General features: G+C 43.6%; 1 protein-coding gene across 2 annotated transcripts in view; it reads left to right on the forward strand.

Moving 5' to 3' along the window:
- Positions 1-18,793, forward strand: part of LOC146854875 (sodium- and chloride-dependent GABA transporter 2-like) — a 494,662-nt gene extending 475,869 nt beyond the window's left edge. For both annotated transcript variants that reach the window (XM_085652278.1, XM_085652279.1), the window contains 2 exons: positions 12,124-12,294; positions 18,176-18,793. In XM_085652278.1, coding sequence (XP_085508404.1) covers positions 12,124-12,294; positions 18,176-18,310 — 306 coding nt within the window. In that variant the 3' untranslated portion in view covers positions 18,311-18,793. The remainder of the gene's footprint in view (positions 1-12,123; positions 12,295-18,175) is intronic.
- Positions 18,794-19,809: the final 1,016 nt, after the last annotated feature.

The raw sequence follows: 19,809 nt of genomic DNA on the forward strand, positions 1-19,809 counted from the left end.
GGACGGTTCATGCTTAAGAGACAGTGCTGGTCGACTGAAAGCAGCGTTTGCTGCATGTACCCTCACTGGAGTGGTTGAAGCCGCTTATTTAGAAGGAGTATACTCCGCACAAGTGGCTGAACTTATTGCTTTGACCCGTGCCTGTTTGGCTGCTGACAAGATCCGTATAACGATTTATACAGATAGCCAGTATGGGTTTGGTGTCGTTCATGACTTCGGACAGCTATGGTCACAGAGAGGGTTTATGACATCTTCTGGTTCACCCATTAGAAATGGGGATTATGTGAGGCAATTGTTGGAAGCATTGCAAAGTCCAGCGGAAATCGCAGTTGTTAAGTTTTCTGCACACTCCAAGGGGAATGACTTTGTGTCATTAGGTAATAACTATGCAGATGAAGTTGCTCGATTTTGTGCAGAACAGGGATGCACATTCACTGAAAGGCATGTTGAGGGAAGCCAAGAAAGAGCCGATTTCAACGTGATGTTAGCCATGGCTGATACATGGGAAGAACTGAAACGGTTGCAGGATGAAGTTTCTGATCAAGAACGGGATAGTTGGGTGCGAGCTGGATGTGAAAAGGTAGATGTGGATGTATGGATTTCGAATGATGGAAGAGCTGTGTTACCGGAATGTCTGTTGAATCCAATGGCAAGATTGATACATGGTGCTGTACTTCTTGGCAGAGATGCGATGGTGCGAGTGTTTCGCCAAACGTGGTACAATCCAAAGTTTCGTGCAGTAGCCGAAGCCGTGTATCAGAGATGTGTTACGTGTCAACAAATGAATGTAGGGAAATGGACGGCTGTGACACTGAGTCATATTGGGAGGTCAGGTGGGCCTTTCAACAGAATGCAGTTGGATTTCATTGAAATGCCAAGGTGCAATGGGTTGAGGTACATATTAGTTGTAGTATGTGTCTTTTCCAGATGGGTGGAGGCTTACCCAACGCGTAGGTGTGACACACTAAGCGTAGCCAAGTTACTACTGAGAGAGCTTATCCCGAGGTTCGGTTTCCCGACCTCTTTTGAGTCAGACAGAGGAACGCATTTCCATAGTGAGATCATGAAATTGCTTTGTGCTGCCCTGAATGTAGACCAAAGGTTGCATTGCAGTTATCGACCAGAGGCTTCTGGGATTGTGGAACAAGTTAATGGGACTTTGAAAGCCCAGATGGCAAAAGTGTGTTCTTTGACATCTTTGAAATGGCCAGACGCATTGCCCTTGGTTCTCATGAGTCTCCGTAGTGTGCCTGATAGGAGGACTGGATTGTCACCTCATGAGATCCTCATGGGGAGAGCGATACATTTGCCAGCGATACCTGCCACTGCTTTGATTAACATCACTGATGATTTGATTCTCAACTACTGTAAAGGCCTGGCTGACGTAGTCCGTTCTGTGTCTCAGCAGGTGCAAGCAGCAGCTGTTCCAGCCGCAAGTGACCTGTGCCACGACTTGTGCCCAGAGGATTGGGTACTTGTGTGTAAACACGTGAGGAAGAGTTGCCTGGATGCTCGTTGGCGTGGGCCGTACCAGAAAATCTTGGTTACGAATACAGCAGTGAAGTGTGGGGGATTGCCGAACTGGGTGCATGCCTCCCATATTCGCAGAGTTCCAGCACCCTTGGAAGATACAGCCCCTCTCATGAATGAAAATCCAGCTGAGGTGCAGAGCTATCTGAGAGGGCAAGTCAAGCTGTGAGGGTTGCTGACGCAGTTGGTGGTGCACTAGACCAAGCTGAAAGGGGATGTGCAAGTCGAAGTCCCGAATTTGACGAAGAAAGTGTTGCTGTGGGTGGAGTAGAGTCAAATTCTGCTGAAGAAGGAAGTAGTGCACAGGGTACTCAAAGGGAGAGCAGAAGTGCCACAGAAGCAGAGAGGGTTTGGCCCGTGAATCAGAGACGGCTGAACTTGCGAGTGGCATCGGGAAGAGATCTTGCCCCAGTCTCCGAAGCGTCCGAATCGGAGCAGAGTGACGAAGATCAAGCTCAAGGTTGTCTGAGAAAGTCGAGGAGAGCAAGAGTGCCGTGTTTAAGGTACGCTTCAACAGAGTGGACATACGCTGTGACTGATGCCAGGCATACCGAGCACGGGGAGGCTGAAATCCTTGACACTGGTCAGTAGTTCTCCGAACCTGAAGATAGAAGCGTTGCTGAAAATCCCAGGATTGGAGATCGATGGGATATTGACCCTCAATATTCCGAGTCCACCGCTTCTGAGTAAAGTTGGTAAACTGATTTTGGAAACCTTAGTCTTTCCGACTTTTGTTGTTATACCAGCACCTCAGGAGTTGATGACACTTCAAATTGAAATCTTGCAGGGGGTCCTAGAGCTGTTGGGACCGGATCTTGTTCTGGACTGATGGTGAACTTGTGTTGTATATAAGTCTGAAAGACGATAACCTAGGCCTGAGTGGAAGAAGAATAAATGAAGGGTTTTTCCGTTGGAGAAAACGAAAGAGGGCTAGGGAAGTCTTTTTCTAGACTGTGTAAATAAGGAACTGGAAATTGTTAGGGGTTTTCCAGCTTCAAAGTGGAGACTGAACTGAGTTGACAAGAAATTTTGGATGAGAAAGAGACTTTTACCTGTTGTCATTGAACTGAACTCTGAGAACTATACGAAGATGGCAGAAGCTGGAAATACTCACCGTAGGGCTAAATTAGTGATAGGTACACTTTTAGGGGTAGTGATAGTTGCTATAGTTGCGATAGTTGTAGCCTCATATATAGTGTCACACGAGCAGGAGGGGGAGGTACAGGGAACAGCTACACCTACCACTTCCAGCCAAAAAGGGGTTACTATAGGACCTCAAAGAGCTTTGACACTTGAAGAGAGTCGTAGACTTCATGTAGACCTATCTAGAGGTGATTTCAAGCTTAATGCTTATGCGAAGTTGTTGTATGAGTATGTTGATGCGATGGATGCGAAGGATTGCTATGTGTGTATGCAGTTGCCTTCCTCTGTAGACGAGGGCATTAGATACCATCACCTTCCACTAACATATGGGATTTCTTGCAGCCTATTGCTTAGCCTGTTCTATGAGCGGAAACAGTTCGAGTATTTCTTCTCAAACTATGATGCAGTACTTCCTGAAGTTCCGGCATATAAGCATTTGAATAAGTATGATTATTATAAGTCAGAAGATAGACTTCGGACTTATTTCATACCGACTACGAGTTTAGATACAGCTTATGCCCATCGACATAATTTGACGTGCTTATTGTCGGAAACTGAAAAGAAGTTTATTGGCCAGATTGAGGATAGATATAGAAAACTAACCCAGAAACGAAACACAGGAGAGAGTCCAGTAGATTGGACTGAGGAGGAGAGATTACACAGATCCAAGGGAACCTATGGACCTATAGCATTAGATCAAGTACAGAAGGGGAATTTGTGCGTAGGACGTCCTCAGACCTATTATGACAAGGTTCCAGTGGGACATAGAACGTGTGACCATATCTTTACTATGGAAGATTCTGCTTTTTGCAGGGTCCGGTGCAAGTGATTCCAACGGTGTATTTTGTATGCGGAAAGAATGCTTACGTGAGATTGCCTGTGAATTGGTATGGTACATGCTACTTGGCTATCATTTTTCCGAAGATTTACCATACAGAAGATTTAAATTTGTTAGAGACAGGACATCATTCTAAAGTGCGAAGAGCTGCGAGTGCAGGTGCAGTGATTGGTGATATCTTTGGAGCAATGATACCCGGTTTGGGCATGGTCTTGAATGACGTGAAGATAAGGAACTGTCAATGAACACAGCAAGGTCATTGCTGTTGGTTGATGGAGAGATGTTATCGATAAGAACAATGGTTTTGCAAAATCGTCTTGCTTTAGACGTGCTATTGGCAAAAGAGGGCGGAGTCTATAAATTGTTGAAGGTCCAGGAATGTTGTACGTATATTCCAGACAATAGCAAGAATCTGGAGAAATATATAGACAACGATTCACCAGGAGATTGCGGAGTTGACTGAAGAGAATGTGTGGGAAAAGATTGGTAAAGGATTTGGTCGTATTGGAAGTTGGTTTGCAAACTTGGGAAAAGGGTTTCTCGGATTTGTGCTGAAGCCACTGGTTATCGTTGTGGTTTGTGTGATCTGTTTGTGGGGACTTATTAGAACCTGTAAATGGTACAGGGGAAATAAGGTTGAAAGAGCTCTCAGAGCGAATGAGAGAAGAATGGCGAGACTGCAGGACAGTCTATATCAGAACCTTAAAAGGATGGAGGGGTTCCGACAGAGTAGAATGGCAACAAGCACTGTTTAGGTCGGTTCTTTCTCCAAAGGGAATGAAGTTGTGATGGTGTGATGACAGTTGTCATCAAAGGGGGGAACTGATAGAGCGCCATGTGATTCTGAGATTTGTAGGGGTGCATCATAATCACCGTTAGTCGACACCCGCATATAATCGATGTATGTCTAGAAGCGTCATAGAAATGTATTTGCTATAATCAAGTTTAACGTTGCAAGTTATCGTGAATGTGTTTGGAATAATGTAGATGATTAGGTTTCAAAATCAATGTAATGGATTAAATGTGTGCCACGTTAGAATTAAAAAGTAGGTTGCTTATTTACAAGATGATTATGTTGAATTAAGGCTTAGAATGTGATTTTGTAGTATGTTTAAATTTGTTAGGCCTAACTGCATAGGTAGAAGAGAAGGCCTGTTCATTTCTTATATTAGCTATATTTTACAGGCTGACAGGGATTTCTTGGTTAAGGCTTGACTTGCCATGAAATGTAAAACTTCAAGATGCGAAGAGCTTTCCTTTTTCGTTCCCATGTTTCTGTTGCAGGTGCAAGGACATTATGCTCGTTAGTGAGAATAAGTCTTTGTTTTAGGAGTTGAGATACGGCGAGAAACCTACAGGGGAGTGCATTGGAATGTGCAACTGTAACTCTTAGTATGGAAGGTGCCTGGGACCCAAGGTCAAGCTAACGGATGATGGAAGATGGACAGCTCTGGATGGAAATTCACCGGAGGAAGACCTGGCTGAAGAGGTGTGCCGAAGGGCGTGTTCTGCGATTTTGGGGTTTTGTATTAGGGATAGACTGCCGTGGGTTGAGCAGATGAGGTTTAGGCGGGAAGCTAGAAGGAGCATCCAAGATCGAGCTCTCACTAAGTGAAGACTTCTTAGGAAGTTTCACTCCTGACACCTTTTCCATGATTCTCTGGTTTGGGAGGGAATGCTAAGTAGGGATGCCACTTTAGAATAGAGTAGGGACAGAAATGTTTTGACTAATGATTCCAAAAATTGATATCAGCATATCGATTCTTTATTTGATGCTTTTAGAATCTGTAATTCTTTTTATTTTTAGTCGAATGCGAATTCTTCGTAGGCTAGCGTTTGTATTAGTGCCCATTTATCTTTTGTGCCTTGTATTGAGGTGCCTTTATGTTCAGATGTTTTGCTCATAATAAAATCTCGGAAATTCTAGATCCTGAGTCCTCTATCCTTTAATGATGTCAACTTGCGGCAGTTATATTCTGATAATTGTGTTTACTCACTCTACGCTATTTGGCAAGTAAAAAGATCCTAACGACCTGAGAGGGTTCTTGCAGATAATTGGTTAGACAAGAATCCGGCCCTAGCATACCGTAAAGCTGTAATATAAGTTTAAAGATACATAGGTGCAGCTCAAAAACATTGTTTTTACGCTGCCTTGTGTAGCAGTGTGAATACATCCTAGTGGATTATCATATGTCCAGGAGGGTGGGGGGGGGGGGGGGAGATGGAGCCAAAAGGTCTGCTGTTGTGGGAAAACTTAGCATGTGTCTTACAGTTACGAAGGGAAACAAGGAAGAGCTAACGAAGTGAAAAGCAGCCTTGTTGTAAAGATCCTAATCTAGCCATCTACAGCAACTGGCTGACAACCCCAGACATCAGAAAGTTTCTCAACACAGTCTTTTCCTTCCCAGTTTGAGCCTGTTCATGTGATGCGTCCCTGCTGGCACTTTGTGTGATCTTTGGCACGCATAGTGCTTAGAAGAGGATACCTTAGTAAATGGACATATGCCCTTGCTTTACCGTGTCACGCAGTATTCCATTTTTCGAATAAACATATTTTCAAAGTCAAGGAATAAACCAGAGCACTTTACACGTGCACCAGTTGCATTACAGATGGACACATTCATTTTGTTAGGCACGGGGAGATTAAGTAACTTGCCCAGAAACACAGGATGTTAAGCATCCCTGCCTCGATTCGAACCCGGTTCCCCATGAAAAAAATACAAATGTATGTTGCGCTTCAAACAATTTTATTGTTTAGGCACTGTGAAATGTCTTAGCAATATCACCCAGAGAAACACTTCTCAGCTGAGGCTTTGTCACAGACTGTCCATGTAGGCCCCTGCAGGGGGCTTAATTGATGCCGGTGTCTGCCGGAACGCACATTCACTTTACAAAATGCTTACATGCAGGCTGACAAATGCAGAGATCAGAAAGGTTCTGAACATGTTCTGTTCCTTCCCAGTTTGAATCTGTTCATGTGATGCGTCCCTCACGGCACATTGTGTGATCTTTGGCACGCATAGTTCTTAGAAGAGAATACCTTAGTAAATGGACATATCCCCTTGCTTTACGTTGTCACGCAGTATGTCATTTATCGAATAAACACATTTTCAAAGTCAAGGAATGAAGGAGAGCACTTAACATGTGCACCAGTTGCATTACAGATGGACACATTCATTTTGTTAGGCACGGGGAGATTAAGTAACTTGTCCAGAAACACAGGATGTTAAGCATCCCTGCCTAGATTCGAACCCAGTCCCACATGAAAACAAGCATTGGCCGCGCGGCAGTAAAAGTAACGCTGCGCGGCCGTAAAAGCGAAAGTCATCGAGATCGCGATCGCTCTGAAAGCGAAAGTGATCGCGATGACGCGCTAAAGCACGAGTTTTCAAAGTGCTTCTGAAGGCTAGCGGTTCACGCGTGCACGCTCGCGTGAACGCAATCGCTAGGTCAGCCAGCAGCACTCACCTCCCAAATGTCTCTCTGAGCCAGCGCATGCGCTGGGCACAGCGAGACCTAAAAAGGGTTAGTTTGAGTAGAAAAATGTAATGTACACATGTTTTGTTTTGGGCAGTTTCCTGTTGCGGGCACTAGCCCTATCCATGTAACATAGGCACGATTTTTATAGGGAGACCTAGGGAAATGCTGGGTGGAAGGAAGTTTGTGACTCCCTGAAGATTCCAGAACTTTACAGTTTGCAAGGCATTCTAGGAAAAAACACCTGGTGATAGCCATGCAAGTCACCCCACACTAGATATCCCTAGCTGTCTAGTTTAGAAAAGTGTGCCAGTTTGTTAGGTTTAACTAGGTGCCGGCTGAATTAGGGCCCAAATCCACAGATACCCACTGTGCAAAAAAGGGTAAGTTTTCAGTAGAAAAATGTGATGTATCGATCTTGCGTTCTGGGCTGTTTCTTGTCACGGCCACCACTTTACTCACATAAGTGGGATACTATTTTTATGGTGAGACTTAGGGGAATGCTGGGTGGACAGAATTCTGTGGCACTCCACGGATTCCAAAACTTTCATTCACAGAAGTGTGAGGAAAATTTGTTTTTTAGTCAACATTTGAGGTTTGCATGAGATTCTCGATAAAAAGACCTGGTGAGAGCCATGCATGTCACTCCACCGTGGATTCTCCCAGGTGTCTAGTCTTCACAATTTGCGAGTTTGCTAGATTTCCCGAGGTGTGAGTTGAGCTAGGGCCCAGAATCCAGAGCTACTTACTTTGCAAAAAAGGGTTAGTTTTGAGTTAAGAAATGTGCTGCATCCATGCTCCATTTTGGACTGTTTCCTGTTGCGTGCACTAGGCCTTCTTGCACAAGTAAGGTACCATGTTTATCGGGAGACTTCAGGGAATGCTGTATGGAAGGCAGTTTGTGACATTCTGTAGACTTCAGAACTTTCCATCACATAAATGTGCTTTTTATTCAAAGTTTGAGGTTTGCATGGGATTCTGGATAAAAAGACCTGGTGAGAGCCCCACAAGACACCCCACCCTGGATTCCCACAAGTGTCTAGTTTTCAAAAATTTGCAAATTTGCTTGGTTTCCCTAGGTGTTGGCTGAGTTAGAGTCCAAAATACACAGCAACCCACTTTGACAAAAAACTACGCCTGGGTGTACTTTATAGAGTTTTGCTACACGAAACTCAGCGAAGTTACAAAAAAACTCTGCGAAGTTCCGCGAGTGGCAGAGTGCAGTGTGAACTGCAGTTTTTGCTGGTATTCCTGCTGCTCGGATAGAAATTTTTACCTGAGCGGCAGCTCGCCCTCGGGAACTAACCATTCAGGATCGTGAACTTACCGTCCGCAATCGCAAAGAGGAAAAAAACTCCGCTGCACATGGCGAAGCAGAGTTTTCTGCACTCTGTGAGCTCCGCGGAGTACTGAGTGCAGAAAACTCTGCAAACTCCACAAACGGAGCGAAGTTCACTGCCCAGGCCTACAAAAAAGGTCAGTTTTGAGTAATGAAATGTGATGTTGCATTTTCAGCCATTTCCTGTTGCGGCACCAGGCCCATTCACCCAAGTGAGGTACTATTTTTATTGGGAAACCGAGAGGAATGCTGGGTGGAAGGAACTTTGCGGCTCCCCAAAGATTTAGATCTTTCCTTCAAAGAAGTGTGCGGGAAGTGTGTTTTGTTAGTCAAAGTTTAAGTTTTGCAATGGATTCTCGTTAATAAAGCCCAGCGTTAGCCATGTAAGTCACTACGCACTGGATTCCCCCACTTGTTTAGTTTTACACATTTGTCACTTTTTCTATGTTTCCCTAGATGCCGGCTGAGCTAGGGCCCACAATCCGGAGCTATCAATCAATTTATCAGGGTTTGTAAAGCAAGGCTACTCATCCGCAAGGGTCTCAAGGTGCTGTGCCACATTTGAAAAAAAATTGTCACATTTTCAGTGGGAGAATGTGATGCGACCATGAGTTGTTTTGGCCCATTTACTGTCGCGGGTACTAGAATTACTCACACAAGTGAGGTTCTATTTTTATCGGAAGACATGTGGGAGCATAACATAGTAGAACATTTCATCTTACTAATTGGTAACCACAATTGGCAAGTACTTTAGTTCCCTTATAAGTCCCTAGAATATGGTACCAATGGTACCAAGAGTGTGTATGATAAAGGGGTCACCAGGGCCTGAAGCACTATTTGTGCCACCATTAGTGACCCAAGTGAACTACTGACAGCAGGACTGCCGTTGCATATTGCAGCAACAGGGTAAACTGCCCTAATCCGACTTTGTCCTCACTATGTGTGTCACTGTCACTGTGCATATTTTAGGGTGAGGTTATATAACTGGAAGCTTATATGGCCCTGTAGTGCCCTTTACCATTAAAGGACACTATAAGTGCTAGACGGTCCATAGTGTAACATGAGCTGGCAACAGGGCAAACCCGGGATGGCCAGATCCCCTATAGCACCATCTGTTCCTGTCCCTGTCATGTTTGGTATCAAACAATGTGCCTTCTCAACCTTGACATTAATTTGTGCCAGGAGTAATGTTGCATGCACCCAGGTGGCTACCTTAGAGGTTGCCAACCTAGTTGCAGCAGCTTCCTTTTTTCTGGCTGACAGCCCATGCTTGCTGCTGCCAATACAGGATTCTGACCTCCTGCCAGGCAACGTGAACACTCCCAGAAGTCAGGAACAAAGGCCTTAGCAGTAAGGAGTTCACTCCTCCTCCCTCCCAGGTTAGCTAGTGAAGTGGCACATCAAGCGGTAAGCTTCAAAGGTGACACCACCTTTGATATGCATCAGGTCTGCCCCCCAAAGGAGGAAATAGGTCTCTCCCTGCCCCAGGCACATTTGCTCCCAGAGAGGTGGGAAATTAGGTATGCAGGAGGTGTACACACCCTGAAGGCTAGCCATACCTCTAGGGTGGGCTGACCAGTCTGTACAGCTAAGGAAGATATCTGCCATTTAAAAAATCAGTAAAAATAGTGAGTTCTGGGTAAAAAGGTGACCTCCACCATGTGTTCACCTCAACAGTGGATTAGCCATAGGGGCTGGTACCCCATTGGTCGCTTGCCGCCTACACCCCTAACAACCCTAAGTCTAGGATATAAGGGCCGCCCCTGACACCAGAACCTCAGTTCTGATCCAACTTGCATCAAAGAGGACACAGAAGAGACCTGAGATAGTGACTGCAGGATTTTGCCCAATCCAAAAGAGGAAGACTCTCTAACTGTGTCAACAATCCTGGAACAGCGTAAGTGAGGCTCGTCCGAGGCTAAGGGTCAGTTTCCCCCAGATAGAGGGATCCGTTTGAGAGCCAGAGGCAACCTCAGACTCCCCTGGACTAGAGGCATTTGTAGCCTGCATACGGCAGTTAAAACAACGCTACAAATCCAAAGAATAACTGGCCATTGGGCCCTCTGACGGATCACCCAAATCCAGATGTTCTAGTGCATTGTGGAAACTGTAGTACTGCCTTCCACGAAACCACAGTCTGCTACCATGTTCCCTGGGACCACCTGACATCGCTGTATCCATCTTCTCCAGTTACAAATACAAAGGCTTGTTGGTCGTCTGTCCGTCACCCAACTACTGCACTCGACACTTAACCTAGAGGTAACTCCATCCGATGTGCAGCAGCCCAATTGTTGTGTTTTTGCATCTTGTTCCCCGCAGCACTTTGTAAGCAGTAAAAGCAACTCTCCCTCTCATTACCAGGGCCAATCAGGACAACTCTGCACCTGGGCTCCACAGACCAGGTCAAATTAAACTGGCTGTCGTGGCTTGGTCTTGGGACCCGCATCACTTTTACCCTCCTTACATTCCACACAACGCAACCTGCAAGTGACCGATTGTCACTAGTGACTTTTCGAATTGATCACAATGGTAACGTTTCACTGTATTATTTTGCGCTGATTTTATAATGTCTCTAAAATCCAGAACTCCGGTTATATGTATCTGATCAAGTTCATTTTGGTATCTAAATTAAGCAGTTAAGGGGTTAATTGTAATCAGGGTCTTAGTACCATGGCTCTGAATAGAGCTGGAATAACATTTCTATAGAATGAAAAGTCTGATAGAAAGTGCTAGCAAAAATCCTTTCCAAAACCATAGCATCCAAGAACTTTGCTTCTCCTCTTTAGCCGGCCTTTCACTGCTATGACACATGTTTTTGTGAAAAGCTACGTCTGTCAATTTACTATAATGTCCGGCCTAAGCATGTCTTACGTTACTGAACACTATTTTCCACTGAATGCGTTGGTTGAGAAATGGTGGAATATTTATGTTTTTTCTCTTGATAGATGACTGATAGTCTACTGTAATGAAACTGACAAGTCATTGTTAAACAGAAACCTTGTCCCTGTAGTACAGCTTCTTTGAGGGAAACAAAGGAAATTCCCGGCAGTACACATTCCCAGAAACAAAGTAAAAGATTGATTTAGCAAGAACTCCATGATTAAGTCAGATGGACAGAGAAAAGAATATTTGCAATCTGCAACCTTCATGACCCAAGAGGAGTAAAAATATATCTGCAGAGCACCATTGGGAAATTCCAACAGCACTGTCCTTTGTTTTCTGAAATTCATACATTGTCCAATAAATTGCTGGAGAGCTAAGTACTCACAATCAGAGTGGTCTTCATTTTAAGGAATTGAGGTTAGTCACAAGCAGGTCCTTGCATCTGCTAATCCACCCGAAGATATGCCTAACCAAGTAGAAAAAGCCAGCTATTCAATACAGAGAGAAAAAGAGAAAGAGATTCTATTTAAAAATGGCAAATGATTTTTCAGAAGATTTTATTAATTTTATTAATTTAGGTAACTAATATAGTTTGAATCACAATGGTGATTGAGATTGAGAGGGGAATAACCTCAACTACCTTTGTTTCCTTACAAAAACCTTCTACACTAAAACATGCATTCTAAAAGCAAGTAGAGCCAATGAGATTATTTAAAATAAAGTTGAAAGGTAGAGGGTAAAGAGTAAACACAATGAACAAGACATGAAGAAGGAGAGCTTCATCCCCTGCTGGGCAGCAAGATCAATCCAATTCATCACAATCCTGTTTTTCTTTGGTTCTTCATTGATTCAGATTGTTCTGCTCATGTCTAGACCTTCAATTTTAATCATGCTATTCTATTCTCCTCCTCAGGCAACCTTCCTGTTCTCTGTGATGAAATACACACCCCTGACGTACAACAAAAAGTATATATACCCATGTTGGGCTGATGCTATAGGCTGGGTGTTGGCAATATCCTCCTTAATCTGCATTCCACTCTGGATCATCTATAAACTCTGCTCCATCAAAGGCTCTTTGACTGAGGTGAGTTGTGACACCTGGTGTGTCTTTTATTTTTGCTGAGGGTATGTCATCGACATTAAAAAGCATTGACCTAGAAACAGACCTAATAGACCAAACCCCTGCCTTCGGTTATACAGTATCCAACAATTGTACAGTGGTTCAATACAATAGGAATGTAGAATAACTCCTAATTATTTTCATCTGGCAAACATTTTGCACTCACTTATTGCTTATTGAGGCATCTTATTTCAGTGAAGTTAGATAGTTTCCTCAAAGGAGCTGTTGTTAAGTATGTCCTAATACACCCCTCTCTAATATTCAATGGATTTTTGAATCTGCATATGTGATTGCCAAGTAGATTCTCCAACACATGAATCAGGATTAAAATCCTAACTCCAGTGTACCAGCCGATGTCAGGGATTGTAGTCATCCTAAACATACAACGGTTGTGTTCTCCCTTTACAAACTTTGCAACTGCTTGTAAACTAAATCCTGCATTTGTTGCTGAGAGCCAGGAAAGTACGGCAGGTTGTAGCCGAATATACTTTCTGACCAGTTGGAAAAAAGCAGCAGACTCCGCGCATTGTAGTCAAACAGGATTAATTTTGTTTATCGAAAAGCAAAGGAATGCATCAAACGTGAACATGTTGTAAGATTTTCCACCAGAGAGGGAGATGGACCAATATGTGGAGAAGTAGATTAATACGGCAAAAATGCTAAATAAAGTCGAGTGAGAGAAAAGGAAATCTCAACTGTTCCTTGTGACTGGTCTGATCACCACTACATCACCTTCCAAATACCAGCCCAAAAAAAGAAAACAATCTCGCAGCCAATCAAACCCAAACATTGGGTGAGAGAAACTAGAGATCTGAACTCCAGGATTCTAACAATACATGGCGAGAAAGAACTTCAACCCCCTTCTGAACTAACGGACCTCAGCGAGCTTACAGACCACTACATACGATTTCTAAAATAATTGACGACATTGCCCCTCTAAAACTTAAAATAATACTGATCAAAGATAAAAATCCATGGTTCAATGGATCACTTAATGAAGAAAGGCATAAACTCAGAATAACAGAACAAAAATGGAGACAAACTCCGTCATCCGCCCACTTAAAACAACTAAGAATGACCAAAAAAAACTCCAATAAAAGCGTACTAATTTTTTAGAAATGAACTTGAAAACGCAAAGAACAGACCGAGAAATCTCTTCGATATACTAAAAGATCAATCGAACGAATGAGCCAAATCTTCCCTATTAACATCTAAATCAGATCGGAACTGCACAGATTTTTTAACATTATTTACTGATAAAGACAGCTTATTGGAGAGAGAACTCAAGAATAACGCTGAAAAAGCCTCAAACCGAAGGAGTGAACAAGGGAAGAACCCTGCCCTACCATCACAAGTAATGCCCAAAAATAATGCCCATTGGTCAACCTTCAAACTATATGATTAGCATGACATTACCAAAATATTACTATCTCTGAAACCAAATAATCACTACAATGACCCTCTGCCGTCAAAATGCTGGCCCTCCTGCAACCACATGGTCATTTCCTACTGGACTAAGATAATTAATGAATCGCTTGCCCAAGGACCAATTCTGGACTGCCTAAAAACCGGCCAGGTTATCCCTCTCCTAAAGAAACCTACGGAGAAACAGACCCTAACGACTTTCGACCGGTAACAGCCATTCCCCTACTAGCGAATGTACTAGAAAAATGTATGCACAATCAATTAAGCCAACACATTACTGAATTTGAATTACTAAATGACTGACAATCAGGGTTCAGACCAAACCACAGTACGGAAACAGCAATCCTACACATAGTAGATGACGCTCAGCTAGCCCTCGACCGTAATGAAACCTGTCTCCTGATCCTCCTGGATCTATCGTCTGCATTTGACACAGTAAACCATCCCAAATGATTAGATCGCCTGGAAAATAGGATGGGCTTATCGGAAACTGTACTGAAATGGTTCTACTCCTTCCTAGAGAACAGATCGCAAAGATTCCTGGTAGACAACAAGCTATCCCCACCATCTCCGATTCAAATTGGGGTTCCACAAGGATCAACTCTATCCCCTTCACTATTTAACCTATACATCAAACCATTAACTGAAGTACTGTCTAAGGCTAACATTTCCTTTCACATGTATGCTGACGACACCCAGCTGTATATGAAGATATCATCTCCGGAAGTGATCAACACTATGAACCAAGCACTCGTGAAAACCGTTGAATGGCTAGCTGACAATCATCTTAAGCTCAACTCACAAAAAAACAAATTCCTTCTGATCTCCCCTAATAAAAGTTCAGCCAAGATTAAAGAATGGACCAAGATGATCACAGCACTAAACAGTACATTGACTATAGTTGATTCAACCAAATCCCTTGGTATCACACTGGCTAAAGATCTAAACATGCAAGCACACATCAACACAACAGCAAAAAAAGCTTGTTTTCATCTGAAATACCTCAGAAAACTGAAGCCACTCATCGATTGCGGTGATCTGAAAATGGCAGTCCAGGCACAGGTCATATCAAGAGTTGAATATGGATGCGCAATACTATCAGGACTCCCTAAGATCTCAACAGCTCTCCTTAAAGCTTGTCTCAATGCAGCAAGTAGTCTTATAACGGGAACAAAAAAATACGACCATATCACTCCTCATCTGAAAGCGCTCAACTGGCTCCCACTGAATATCAAAAGAATCACCTATGCTCCACGATTCAAAAAGGAGACTAAGAGGCTTATTACAATGGCAGGCGGCATTGTTGCGATGCTGGGACCGCCCGGCGGTAAGGCTGCGTTCCCATTACGGCGGGCGCATCCAGGACCCTGATCAATGCGGAGGGTGCTGATGGCTGCAGCAGCGTTCGCAATGCCAGACTGCCGCATAGTGCATTTCCATGCACGACGTGGCAGGCACCACGCGGAGCCTGCCACCTGGTGCATGGAAATGTAGGGGGTATCATGGGTATCCTCCCAGTGCACATACACCCTCCCTCCACACAGAGGGGGCCAACAACGGGCCCCCAAACCCAGCCTCCGCCACCACCATGGAAAGGCTGGCTGACTCCAGCATATTACCCATGCTGACCACTCCGCCAGGCAATTGTGATGATTGCCTGTGGCGGAAGCATGGAGGGTGGTCTTTGTGACCGCCTCGGTCACAAAGCTATTCCCCCCGCCATCCTAATGTGACGGGGGAAATGGGAGTCAGATGGCGGAGGGACCGCCACCACCGGCCTGCGGTGGCGGTCCTTCTGCCATCGTAATGACTCCCTAAGTCCTTTCTGATGGGTATATTTCTCCCACAAAAAACAACAGGGATGTCTAACTCTTTATGGAAATGTGCGGTCAACGCAGTGATCCTAACTCAGATGTTCAAGTAAGCTATTGTGAGCAGGACTACTACCCTGCTAGTCACAGAACAAAGAAACGGTTCACCTCCCAATTCAAGCTACTGTCATTGACTGAGCTCAAATGGCCAGCCTCAACTAGGGTGGATACAGTTAATTCCTTCGTCCACCAACTTTGATGCCGTCTATCGACAGATACCTATACACCAATACTTAGATATATGTGATTAACCAAACAATACTATAACCAGCTTGGATATGGAAAATCTCAGGAGGGGTTCTTAAAATTAAGTATGACAAGACAATCTTGAATGTAATCTAATGATTTCTATTATTCCTCATTATATTTGTTTTGCGTATGGATAAATATATGCCAGTGTTAGCGAAACACATAGACGTGTTCTTGACGTGAGAGAATTGGATATCTGCTGATATCGAAGTTGGGTGAAATGTAAAGTGCTCTGACACCCAAACTCTGGGTCTGGTTCGCGCTACAGATACCAGGGAATAAATAAATAAATAAAGAATTAATGTACAGATATGTACAGATATCTGCAGCACAAATACGTAATTGCACCGTGTATGCCAGAATAGAAATGGGTAGGCTTATAAAGACAGTTTACTTAAATAGAACGGGCTGGACCCTAGAATAATGAGGGAGATAACACTTTTTCTGACGCTCCAGTGTGTTTGCTCTAAACCCCATATTTATAAGGTGGTGTTAAGCAACTTAACATGGCTTAACGCCACCTTGTAAATATACTCCTTTCCGCAACATTCCACTGCGGCAAAGGGGCGGGCATGGGTGTATCAGTGGTCATTCCACTGCATCACCCATTGCATTTTGATGCTGCCCTATATTTACAAGGATGGGGCAGCGCCAAAAACGAAGGCCAGGTAAAACCTGGTCTTAGGAAGGCAATATGAGGAGAAATGAATATTATCTACTATTATTTTGCTCTTTCTATTTCTGCTGCAATTGCAGGAAGATGTTCCTTCCTGCACATAAACAATCACCCCTACACCGCAGGCACCCTTGCAGCATGGCGTGAGGGTACCTGTGCTGGCACTAGGCAGATTTTTAGTGCTAGTGCTAGGGGAAACATAGGGGTGTGCCGTATTTTTGTAAATATTAGGCCTGGGCGTAGTTCGCTGAGTTTTGCTACGTGGAACTTCGCGAAGTTCCGAAAAAATTCAGCGAAGTTCAGCGAGTGGCGGAGTGCAGTGCGAACTGCAGTTTGTGCTGGTATTCCTGAAGCTCTGGTAGAAATTCTTACAGTTCGCGACTGCTAACTTAACGTTCACGAGCGGGGAAAAAACTCCGCTGCATATCGCGAAGCGGAGTTTTCTGCACTCCGCGAGCTCCGCGGAGTGCAGAAAACTCCGCAAACGGAGCGAAGTTCACCACCCAGGCCCAGTAAATATGGCCCATCCCTGCTTTTTAAAAATGTTGGTGCGCGACGTTACCAATTTTGGAGTAACACTGCGCTTCAACGTTTTCTTGTACGTATGCCCCATAGAATTATAGCTGTGTAACAGTGATTAACAGGGGTGTTTAGCACCTAATTGACAATGAGAGTAAAGCTTGAAAAATATACCTTTTATTCACTTTGTATCCATCTTTAAATTTAGCTTCTGTATAGTGTCCCCAAATCATCGGTCCCTGTTTTAAACATTAGTGCCAGGGCAGAGGAGAAAAGGGGGAAGCCATATTTATCATGGCCTCTCCTCCGAAAGATAAAATTCCTCACCTCATTATAACCACCTCCATCAACATCTATATTTAGCCTCCACCCCAATTGTATAGAAAATGACCTAGTGCCACGCCCCCTCATCACAACACTTTCTGTATATAAATGCCCAAACAAATCCATATTGAAAAGCATATCTGGACTCCACCCCCCTTCCTCCTCCCTTTTTGCACCCTCCCATCCTAAAGCTAAGCACACTTACAGCAACTGTGGGGGAGCCACTGGCCAATATGGCTTGTTTTTCTCTGTGAGTGGGTGTTTGAAAAGGCCTGTGCTGAAGAAGGAATGTACAGCTGGCTCAGTTATAGGTCTGTCAGCGTCATCCGGCTTCTCCCAGGTCTATTGAAATCTGATTGAAGCAGAGTAATACAGATAAAACGAAGGGTCATATATAAAATGGCTTCTCTTAGTGAAGTCACAATAGTGGGAACATACTCTTGTTTCCCACTGTTGCATCATAGCAGTTAATAACACTAATATGAATTTGGTTTTTCACAAACTATTAAAATCATATTTTCTCCCAGCAACTGAGTGTCGGGCTTGATACTTCGATAAAACTCAGTAGTCAGATTTCAGCTATTATTTTTTTAAATCAGCTATTTTTTTTTTTTTTTAATCAGACCCAGATGCTACAATTGTTACTTTATGAAAACTCAGCGAGTTTGGCTGTACCATTGGGTCATGTATCAACCACCACCCAACACACTACGCAGGGCGGCTCATAATATAATAAAATGTTTCAATAAATAAACTTCAATGGCGTTTCCTTCCTTTCCAGAGGTTGCACCAGCTCACCAGTCCAGATGTGGAACTGCCCCAGATGCAGCCAGATCCAAATATCTTCTCAGCTCCATTACAGCGACCTTCAGAGGCAGTTCACGTACCTACAGCAGACCATGAATCAAACTGTTAGGAAATAGTAAAAAATGGACAGTTTTTATACCATGTTTCATCAGTTAAATGATACTAGTGCAAGCCTGTCATCCTAACATCACCGTCGCGCTGGGCTTGATCAGAAAGTATTGGAAATGATTTGAGGAGCAGATTGAGCATTTTCTGTCCAGTAAGATCTGATGGACTGCTTCTTTGTGTGGATTTCTTCCCACATACCTGACATCAGAGGAAATATGAAGATAGACTACAGCCAGTTGGACTTGGGCCTGAAGTACACATGTGATGTGATGTGATGGGGTTTTTATACACATGACATCGATAAAGAATTCAGAGACTATGAGAGTTTTGTGGATGTTTTCATTTGCAACTGACATGTTTACATTAGGGAATTCCAACTACTGATTCAATTAAATCTATGTAATTCCTCCAGCAGAGAAAAGCAATCTGTATCCTTATTTATGTTATCACAGTATGTTATGTGATGGGTTTGTTTTGAATTGAATGGATTCACTGCAGGATCTCCTACAAAAATTGGACAGCCTGGTTGGCAGGAAGCTGGACCACCTCCTACTAGATGCATGGATTTGATAAGTTCAACTTTCTTTTTGAGTATAGTGATTTTATTATATACCTGACACCTTCAACATAGCTTAACATGTTGACATGAGGTGGTGGGGTGTGACCTGTTGAATTGTGTTCCTACTGGGCATGCCTCCTGTTAGTTACATGCAAGACAGAGTAAGTGCAGTTATTTGCTGCTGCTCTAGCCCAAGATTAACCCCCTGCTTGTCGTGATAGGAGTACAATCCTGTGAGATCCAAGAAGTGCCTGGCACTAGAACAAGGTTGTAGTTGGGAAAACCAAGCACACAATTAAGGGTACTTAGAAGGTAGTGAATTGCCTCGCAGGTTCCATAAAAAGGACGATTGCCTTAGCCCTTTGAGATGGCATGCTTCATCATTGTTCAAGTCAGATAGGTGAGCTACTCCTGGAGCTCTTTAAGAGGGCTGTTGGATATACCTCCCTTTTGGTAATTGTACTGGGACCTTAAGAAGACATATAAATGCACACAGCATGGCTGGGTTTTACAGTGTTTATTGATACGCCCCTATTGCACCCATAAATGCAACCCACTTTGGAATCTGTACAATGCAGAACATTCATGATGTCTCAACATGCTTCTGCCCCATGTTTTTGTGGCCTGTGCATTCATCAGGACTATACCCCACTCCTATCTATCTCACATCCCTCTAAGACATAGATATGAGATAGAAGTGAGTGTGAAAGGTGTAGTTACATCTTGTCTCTATGGCGCAATGTCTGGTCATTTGACCTATGAAGATAGAGAAAAACCATTAACTGCCTTTAGTCAATGATCCACAAATGCTGTGTCTAACACATATACATTGGAGTATGTATTGCTTTTTCAATAAATTAATGCAAAGTTTATCTTTGTGCTACTGTGCATCAAAGGGACGTTCCATGGGTGTACATTAGCATTCCCATGCAACTAACCAT

Source organism: Triturus cristatus, chromosome 4_1 (genome assembly GCF_964204655.1).
Source record: "Triturus cristatus chromosome 4_1, aTriCri1.1, whole genome shotgun sequence".
In the NCBI taxonomy this organism is placed as follows: Eukaryota; Metazoa; Chordata; class Amphibia; order Caudata; family Salamandridae; genus Triturus; species Triturus cristatus.